General features: G+C 37.4%; 1 protein-coding gene across 1 annotated transcript in view; it reads left to right on the plus strand.

Moving 5' to 3' along the window:
• Positions 1-4,142, plus strand: part of COL12A1 (collagen type XII alpha 1 chain) — a gene marked incomplete at its 5' end in the record, with an annotated part of 99,527 nt that extends 95,385 nt beyond the window's left edge. Inside the window, 3 exons of the mRNA XM_082305629.1 lie at positions 4-72; positions 1,130-1,300; positions 3,696-4,142. Coding sequence (XP_082161755.1) covers positions 4-72; positions 1,130-1,300; positions 3,696-3,877 — 422 coding nt within the window. The 3' untranslated portion in view covers positions 3,878-4,142. The remainder of the gene's footprint in view (positions 1-3; positions 73-1,129; positions 1,301-3,695) is intronic.
• Between the last annotated feature and the right edge of the window lie 5,630 nt (positions 4,143-9,772).

The raw sequence follows: 9,772 nt of genomic DNA on the forward strand, positions 1-9,772 counted from the left end.
TAGGAATTCCTGGAGAGAAAGGTGAAAGAGGAACTGGATCTCAAGGACCACGAGGTTTACCGGGACCACCTGGTAAATATTTCTTGTTCTATCAGATTACAGAAAAGTAGGACAAAAAGACAACACTTCTTCATAGGGAACCAGATGACATATGGTGAATGAACATGCTTTACTCTGTCCACTTCATGGTTTTGACATGTATTAGAGTTTACTGGAAACCACCACAAAAAAGGGCAATTTAGAAAGATTTTTGGATGTGGCTAATAGGTATTTATCTTTATCTTGTGATTTACTCATCTGGCATGCTTGCTTGTGTGAAAATGAATTTTATGAAAATGCATTGTCCAAATATTTGATGGATATTTTCATAAATGTTATCAGATGACACTTTTGCAGTATCTAGTTCCATTTTTTACTTGTGATTACGGAACTACAAATTGTCTCCGGACTACAAAACACTCACACATGCAGAGTTACCAGATGATAGAGTCAGATGATTTCACCATTGGTTTTGCTCTTTGTACCATGCAATTTTGTTCACTGAAGCCTTGGCAGAAATCAGCTGCATCATTTGTTTCTGCTTGTAGTTTACTAGGCTAAATGTGTTTTTTCATTACAGGACCCATAAGATGCTTGCAGCAAATTGTAACCCCAGTTACTTGAAGCTTTACTTTTCTGCTAACCATAATAAGATTGGTTCCAAAAAAAACATTACCTCATCTATCCTGGGGCTACAGGGTAGCAGAATTAATGTACTCCTATATTTTAATTGAAATCCAGTGTGCTTGTCTAATCTAGTAGTTTCCCTTGAGATCTTTGTATCTTACACAGAGGGGAAATAAATCAGAGAATTCATTGATGTTTCTTACTTGGCTCAAACCTTACTAAATCAGTTTCTGTGAATAAATCCTTCAGTAAGCCACACACAGGGAAGCAACTAATGATGAGTCACATTTCTAGTTTTCTTTTGTTTTTCTTTCTGTTGACCCCCATAGAGCAACAAAGTGCAAGTGTTTTCTCACCAAAGACATAGCCTAGACTGTGTAGTCTAGACAGCAGTAATGTTAGCTGTTTTATCAAGCTGGTTCTTAAAGAAAACAACCCCCCAACCTTTCAATTCTAAAATTAGGTCCACAAGGAGAATCTAGAACTGGTCCACCAGGCTCCACAGGATCGCGAGGACCACCAGGGCCACCAGGTCGTCCTGGAAATGCGGGTATTCGAGGTCCCCCAGGGCCACCAGGATATTGTGATTCATCCCAGTGTGCTAGCATCCGTTACAATGGCCAAGGATTCCCAGGTAGGTTATGAACAACTTAACTTGCCTTAAATAGCCTTCACAGATGTGGCTGTTCATATTGAGCTGCTTTACATGAGACAGTCCTGCTAGCCTGGACATACTGAATCAGGAGGAAATGGTTGCAATGAGCAGGCCTGCCTCATTATAATGTGCAGGTATATGAGCAGTCATTTGGACTTTGATGCAGATTTACTTGATGTTATGTGTGATTCACTTTAAATAGGAAGTAGTAACTCAATATTTTAGTCTTTTTTTTTTTTTTTTTTTAACATAGATGGTTAGTAGTTGATAATGTTGCTCATAGGATTTAAGTGACCGTTTTCTTCTTCTTCTTTTTTCCCCTCCATCCCCACCCCTTCCAATCGTCTTCAGAACAAGGTTGAATTCTCCATGTTTCTCTTGAAAAATAAAAAGAATGCTGTGGTTGGCAATTTCCGTGTGTCTCTTTTTGAGCAATGTCAGGATTATTTATACAAAATTGATATCTGAAATAAAAATTTTCCACAAAGGAAATCCATTCGGTGATACAGTATAGACAACTGAAAAACACCACTGTCCTACAATTTCTACCCAGTTAAACATCATGGAGTCTCTGATTAGCCCTGGGTCATATCAGCCTTCCACTCTGTGATGTAGCTCAAAACAGTAGGCTGCTTCTGGAATCAAAAGAAAGGGTCACAGCGGCCACCAATTTCTGACTGGAAAGATTCTAATACATTTTAACATGGGGATCCTGCAGGACCACAGTATTGTTAACAAATTAATATGTATGCATTGCAACACCTCAAAATTAGTGTATGTGATACTACTATTGGATATGGTTTTCTGTTAGTGTATTGTGCATGTACCCATGAAAAGAAAAAAAAAAAGAAGATATATATATATATGTACACACTTGCAGACTCAGTGCTGCTGGTTAAAGAGCCAGGTGCTTGTGCAGATCTCACACAAAATTCTTATTTAAATGAAAAAGAAAGAAAATTGTACCTGTGATTCAGCAGTGTTTGCCTTTCTAGTAAGCAGCTATGTATACATATATAAATATATGCCTATGACTTAACTGTTATGTATTTAGTTGGATGAAAGTATGTTTTTGCACATCGGTTGGACTTTTTAAAAGACTAACATCATCTTTGACCTGTTTCAGGTTTCGGCTAACACATTTTCTAAGTCGCCAGTGCTGCTTACAGTTTGAATACATGAAAATCCTGTTTCTGAGATGTTTGCGCACGTGCTTATTAGAAAATGAGTCCGTATGGATATTTCACCACGGATATGGTTTTTGAACCATGTTGGCCTCATAGAATGGGGAGATTCTTTTTACTAACACAACTCATGAATGAGATAAAGGACAGTGATATCAATTCATTAAGCTTGTTGCATTTCAATAATAAAATAGACAGTCTTTCTTTTAAAAAAAAAAAGACCCAGACCATAAAAAGCCTCAGTGGTGAAGGAGGCTTATAAAACTACTAACCAGCAAAGGTAATGCCATTAGAAGAGACAGATTTAACCTGGTAAATGAGAAATGACTTATGTAAATAGTAAACTAATTGTGGCTTGTAAATGATTTGTATGGGACCGTATCCACTAAAATCTGTTAACACCTCTACATGATGCTTTTGCATAAAAGCCTGCTGCTGCTTGCTATATGCCGGAATAACATCTTTGACAACTTATGAAACCTACCTGTCTGTTGCTTGTTACCAACATGTCTGAATCGGGGCATGTGCCTTTTTTCATATGTAATCTTGTTGGATTCTGTAACTGCAGTTATAAATACCAAAGTTTTATAATTATTTTTCTTCTGTTTTGCTGTAGTTTTTGGTGTTCCTGAAGCACCAGCTGTAACTCGCTTTGTTACGAGGAACAGCACGAGAAAATGACATGTACTGTATATTGCCGCTGGTGATAGTTATGTGTACACTTACTTTCCCATTCTCAAAGAAAATTAGTATATGCCAAACCCACCTGTTCATTTTACCTGCTCCATGTCTTCTACTAATAACACAGTCTAAAATCAAGTCCAGTGCTTGGATTTACTGAAGTAGCTGTAAAATAATATTTTTATTTGATTTGCTTTGTTTTTTTTTTTTTTTTTTTTTCTTTTACAATAATTGGTCCCCTGCATAATTTGAGACTCTTTCTGCAATGTTTTGTGTATTATAAATACAAAGCCTTTTAAAATGAATTTTAAACTTTTTATTATTTTACTGCCAAAAAGTATTCATGAACAAAACTGAAAAATACCCCCAGTGAATGATTAATTTATATATTTATTATATGGAAATAAGATTGGACTAACATTATGTAGACAAACTAACTTTCATTGTATTTGTGGATTCAAAGACATGCGATAACTATTATGTTCAATCGGACAACTATTTTCAACCAGAACCATACGTGCCTGAAACTGGACCCTATCAACCTGAAGGTGAACCCTTTATAGTACCCATGGAGTCAGAAAGGAGAGAGGACGAGTATGAGGACTATGGCGTTGAAATGCATTCACCAGAATACCCTGAGCACATGCGCTGGAAAAGATCGCTGTCAAGAAAAGCAAAACCAAACCCCTAAAAGATCTGTGTCTTGTTTTGGTTTTTTTGGTTGGTGGTTTTTGTTCTTGCTATACTTGCATTTGCAGATACACACAGGGAGAGTGCATAATTTTTTTTGCAATATAGCTTTCTGGTCTTTTCATATCAAGACACATCCCTGTTTTGTATCTTGCTTATGTGGGGATAGCAATGTCTGTACCTAGAGACTTCATATTGCTCTGGAAATGCCTGTAAAATACTTTTGCTTATAGTGGCTGCATACAGGTTAATATGTGCATTCAGTTATCCCAGTGCTGCCTTTTCATTAAAATAATGTAAAAACAAATAAATAAAAAAAAGAAAACCAAAAAACCAAAACAAAAATAACCACAGAGCTGCTGCAAATTTTCTAAGGACTGTCTGCTTTAGCTCTACATTTTTCTTCTTTTTCAAATGCATGTTTGCAGTTCAGTCAGATCACAGGTCTGCATTATCTAGTTAAAAAAGAAACAAAAATTTCCCTCTCCTTCCAATATCATTGTCATTTTCTTCTATTCTTAGTTACACTTTGCAGAGCATATACTGCTCTTATACATCTCCTTTAAACACCACAAACATTAAGTAGCTGAAATCATTGTATCAACTGGATACAGTTTAATAATGCCTGAAAACTCCTTGTTTGTAGACACAGTAACACTTATGCCAAATTGCAGACAATCCTGCAGAGATGGAATTGCATGTTTATGTTGTATATTTAGTATGGACTTTTTTTTCAGAATACAATGTTTCTTAGTTATCAAAAGCAGTTGGAAATTGTGTGCAAGACTATGGATATAGAATTGCTGCTTTTATATTTTAACTGCAAATTGTGAATTTCACTGCCTTATATTATTTATTTCTGAAATGAAAGAGGCATTTTTCAATAAAACTACTGAAAATTTATATGTGTCTATTCATTTTTTAAAAGGCACAGTGAGACTGGTGTGTTTGTATTCCATTAGTGTTATTTACTCAGTCATTTGGAAATTCCAGGTACCAAAAATCAATTAGAATGGGAATAGTCTTAAAATAGGTATTTGGGCTGTGGTGTCTAGAGGTGGGTGGATGAAAGCAGGAGAGGCTTCCTCTGTCTCAGGTATGAATAAGACTTTTAACAAATTCAGTCTGCAAGGCTTTTGGTGAGGAAAGCAAAAGAGAGGCTCTGAGATTCAGTTGGTCTCTTTTGGGGGGTTTCTGATGGATGGCTGTTGCAGAGAGAGAGAGGATCTTTCCACTCAAGGAGCTACTTGGACTGCAGTGAGTACCTAGAACCACACAAACTTTTAATACTTCATGTGCTGTGAACATTGTAGCCATGGCAGAACTGAGTTCAGTATTAGCAAATAGCTTGCTTGAGGAAGTGAGCGTCTGGTGTTTGCTGAGCTCCATCCTGCTGGGGCCATACACGAGCTGGCTACTGTCTGCTCAGGAGGTCATCTGTATCTTCACAAGCTTTGACCACAGTGATGGTTGTGATGTAACTTCACCTAGAGAGGGTGACAAAGATGATTTGGAAAAGAAGAACAAAATGGCAGCAGACCAGAAGAATCACTTGCTAACTGAGGAGGAGAGTGGACTGGTGGTGATCCTTCCTGTTCATGATATCTTAACCAAGGTCTGTCTTAGCAGTAGAAATGCCTTTTGCCGTAGGACCTGGAGCAAAGCCTTTTGACTTCATTGGGAAAGCTGGAATGCCATTTCTTAAGATCATGCAAGACATCTGTCACAGAAGTGAAGCTAGACATGCTGGCCAGCTTCCTGATCACTGAATTTTACTCTGCACTGGAAGCTAGATGACAAATTTTAGTGTTCACAAATGGAAATTATACAACACCACGATAGACCGCCTGACCGGTTATCAGTGAAATGAAATCCAAACAAATGGCATTTCAAAGAGTAATGCAAATTGCAGCCATGTGCCTTTTAGAGTGCAAGGGAATAATTGTGGGCTGAACTGAGGAACATTTAAGGAGAATCAAAGCCATTGATTCTTTATGCTTTCTTCTAATTGCAAAGTTAAGTATCAAAAATATGTCCTCCAGCTTGATGTGCAATAAAGAAATGCATGTGTCTGACAGAAAAAAAGATGCTGGTAGAAATTTGGAGAAGTGATTAAAATGTTTCTCTGAATTGTGTTTAAAAATAATGACAACTTGCATTGATCTCCCATCTGTCTTTTTCTGGTATTGTGTCCCTCGGACAAGCTTAACCAGATGCCCACATCTTCATAAAAAAGATTCCCTTCTGTCCTCCAAACAGAAAGTTTTACCTTATTTAAAGCATATATTTTAAATTATTTTTCTATTTCTTCACAAGATATACCCATAGCCTGCCAACCGTGCCTTGTATTCTTTGTGTTCTTTATCAATATCAATCTTAATAGAGATGCTGCTATTTGATTATCTGGTGGCCTGAAATACCTAAACATTCAATAAAACCTAAGCTTATTGGTAGTCAGTACATTTTAACAACAAAATTCTGCTCACAGATCTGCAGGATGGATATGAGCTCTGGGATGTGTACTTCCTACAGGCTCAGAATTACAAAGTATGAGTCATGACCATCTCTGAACTTGAGATATGTGCCGATAAGCATTTATAGTTCCTAAAAAAATCTCCATAATCCCCAAACCTGGTTAACACTTCTTCCACCTGTGCCACAATGTTTGACAGAGCCAGACTTTTTCTGACAGTGAATTTTGAAGTAAAAAGGACTTTCACTGCCTCATCCAAAATATGGAGAAAATACTTGAAATGTTTGGACAGCATATAAATGAGTGTTTACAGATTGAGGCCAACAAGGAGGAAAAACTCATTTCCAGGAATTCTCAGGGGAACAACTCTGGGGGGCGGAGGGGTACTGATGACAATTCTGGGAAAGCTGTTGCAAACCTGAGACAGGCAAATCCTGGAGAAATACAGATGCAAAGCAAATACAAACAAGTTTGAGTTCCTGAATACCTCATGCACAATATCTCATGCAGTTTACACAGTCTGGTAGTTTTAAAGAGGGAAATTGTTTAAAAGTTCAATTTTAATTGTATATACGTTTTCTCTCATTTTGGCAAAAACTGTGGATATGAACGAGCAGGTGGGAAAGGACTGCTGCTTGTTTGAAATTAGGACTGAGCATTGCAGAGAGGACCTTAATGAAGACAGTCTTTATGTGTCTTGCAAACATTTGCTCAGAGAGCAAGTTCTTTGCATTCCTGATAGTATGGATATAAAAAACTGCACAAACACCTGGACAGCGTTACTATTTTATGAAGGCTAAATATTACGGTAATGCATCACTGCCGAGAACTCTATACAATAGGCAAAAATAGAGTGAAGGAAAGCATGTAAATAGCCTTATTTGAAAGAGTGGCTCCCTTCATTTTTTCTTCTGTTGTGGATTTGCGATAGTCTTTTGAATGCCCTAGCACTGACTGCATGGAGATGCTTATAAAAGAAGATAAAGGGACAGTGACTGATTTTGCTAGACATGAAGAGTTTCAGCCAACAGCATAAACAGTTGATCTTTGTTCCCATGAAGGCTCCTTTTGGTATTAAAAAATGGTATATTAGTGACAACTTGATTGTTCCATATAGATCTTAAATGCAATAATTCTTGTTTGCAAGTTGCCAAAATAAATTCCATTGTGGAAAACACATTAAAGGAGTCACATAGTCCTTGAGGTTGTCCACTACCTTTATGAAGTGAAATAATGTGTTGATATTTTTTGAAAACATTTTGGGAAGATGCTGTACTGTGAAAACACCAATTATTTTTGTGTCAACTTTTTAATATAAGAATTAATACCTTTTGTATCATTTTGCTTTACATGCCCATTGAACATACTGATATGAAGGTAGTTGTATTTCTCGCTTTCAAAGTCAAAAAGATCAGACCAGCTTATAGCCATCAAGAAAACACAACTTCTAATAAAGGCTTTTCTTCCTTCAGTATTTTGCAGAAGACCTCAAACTTTTGCCTTGACCAGCTATTTAAAAAATGCGCAGCCATCACTTTCATGCTCTAGAAAAAAGAGATGGGAATGAAAGGAAATTCTCTTGAAGGCTTCTCTGCTTCTGAACATTTCTTAGATGACATTCAGTTAAAAAGAATAGACTCAGACAGGGATTTTAGTGCTGATATACTATTGGCCTCTGCAAAGAAATGCTCAGTTGCATTTTCATTGAGTTATTTTCCTGAGCTGTTTGTTTAATATGTTTCCATCTAATTGTTTTTGTTCTTTTGTGTTGTGCATGAGATTGTTGAGGTAATTGTGATAAACTGCACCTCAGAGAGTGATTCTGAAATGTAAAAAGTGAAATCCTGCCTTCTGTAAGATCAACTACGTTTTGCCACTGAGTTTAGCAAGGTTGAATTTATAGTCTTGCCTACATTAAAGAAATCAGTTCTGTAAGCTTGGAGATGTAGAAAGCCCTTAGCAATAATTTATTGGGTTGTTTTTTTTTTTTTGATAAGGAAATGCAGGGAGACCATTTGGAGCTGTCACCCGGATGCTGCTCTCAGTTTCATTGCTGGGTCAGCTTTGTTGTTCTGAATTTCTTCATCCTTGAAACCTGCTGTTTGTTTCCGAGCTGTTCTTACAGAATAGTTTAGTACCCAGTTTGACTTCCACTGTCTTTCATTCCTGTGTAGACAGTCCAGGATATCTTGAAGGTTTAGTTCATGACCACTGTACCTTTTCTTTGTGCAACCCATATCTATGCCTCCCTGGAGTGATGCAAGCTATGCACTGGATTTTCAAGAGTTGCTAAAGATTTGGGAACATGACATTTCTGGGTGCTCACTTTGAGACACCCATTGATCTCTTAGTTTCAGAACGCAATATGCCTCTAATAACTTGACCTCTTTAACCAGCCTCGAGTTATCTTCTGAGTCACTACCAAGATTATTTGTATAATATTAAATATTGAATAAAATAATAAAAATAGGACAGAGAAGAAATAAGATACTTTTTGTCTTTCATTTTCATAATGTTATCCCTGCAAAGTTCTTAAGTTAAAAATACTGAAGGAGACAGCTATAATGAAAGTAGAAAAGCTTCAGATGCTCAGGAAATACCAGAAAGGAGAAAACAAAAGCTGTATCTCTTTCCATTAGAGAGGGCACCTATCCAGAGACTTCTGCCATAAATTTCACCAGAATTATTGGTCTCTCAGCAAAATAAAGACATTTATAAGTTACCAGAACTCTAGTATTGATCATGAAAAAATGTTCCTGTGTGGGATAAGCAGAAGTATATAAAACTGATAAATACCTTGAGCAATATTGTTTTTACAGCTGCCAAACTGAAGCAAATGTGAGACGTTTATCAGTTATAATGGCCTGCTGTTTATGTCTCATAGCAACCACCACTGGAAAATTGCAACACATTATTTAATGTTTGCAGCTTCGGGCTCTGTTCATGACAATAAACAGAACAAATTAATTAAAATTTCTGTACACTGTACAGTAACAGTTTTCTCTTTATCAGTTATGCCAACATGTCATGCCCTGCACAGTGTTCCTTCCCTTCTTCCATGCCCCTTTTCCTTCCTGAAGCTTATGTGCTATTCCCCTCTATTCAGCCCTCCTGCCTGCGCAGCTCCAGGCTCCCCGCGGACACGAAGGATGAGGACATGTTGGAGCAAGTCCAGCTGAGGAACACCAAGGTGGTCCAGGGGCTGGAGAGACTGGTGATCGCAAGAGTTGGGCTAGTTTAGCCTGGCAAAGGAAAGTCTGACAAGGAGGGATCCCTCTGCTGTCTCCAACTGCCTTTGCCTTCCTGTTATTCCAAATACTCATTTTCTTTTTATTTTGATGGCAGTATACGAATGAAAGATTAACAAAGTTCCCAGGATTCCTGGATCATGCACTCTGTGTGACTTGCATTTTGCTATTGCCT

The sequence above is a fragment of the Platalea leucorodia genome (genome assembly GCF_965183815.1).
Source record: "Platalea leucorodia genome assembly, chromosome: 3".
Classification (NCBI taxonomy): Eukaryota; Metazoa; Chordata; class Aves; order Pelecaniformes; family Threskiornithidae; genus Platalea; species Platalea leucorodia.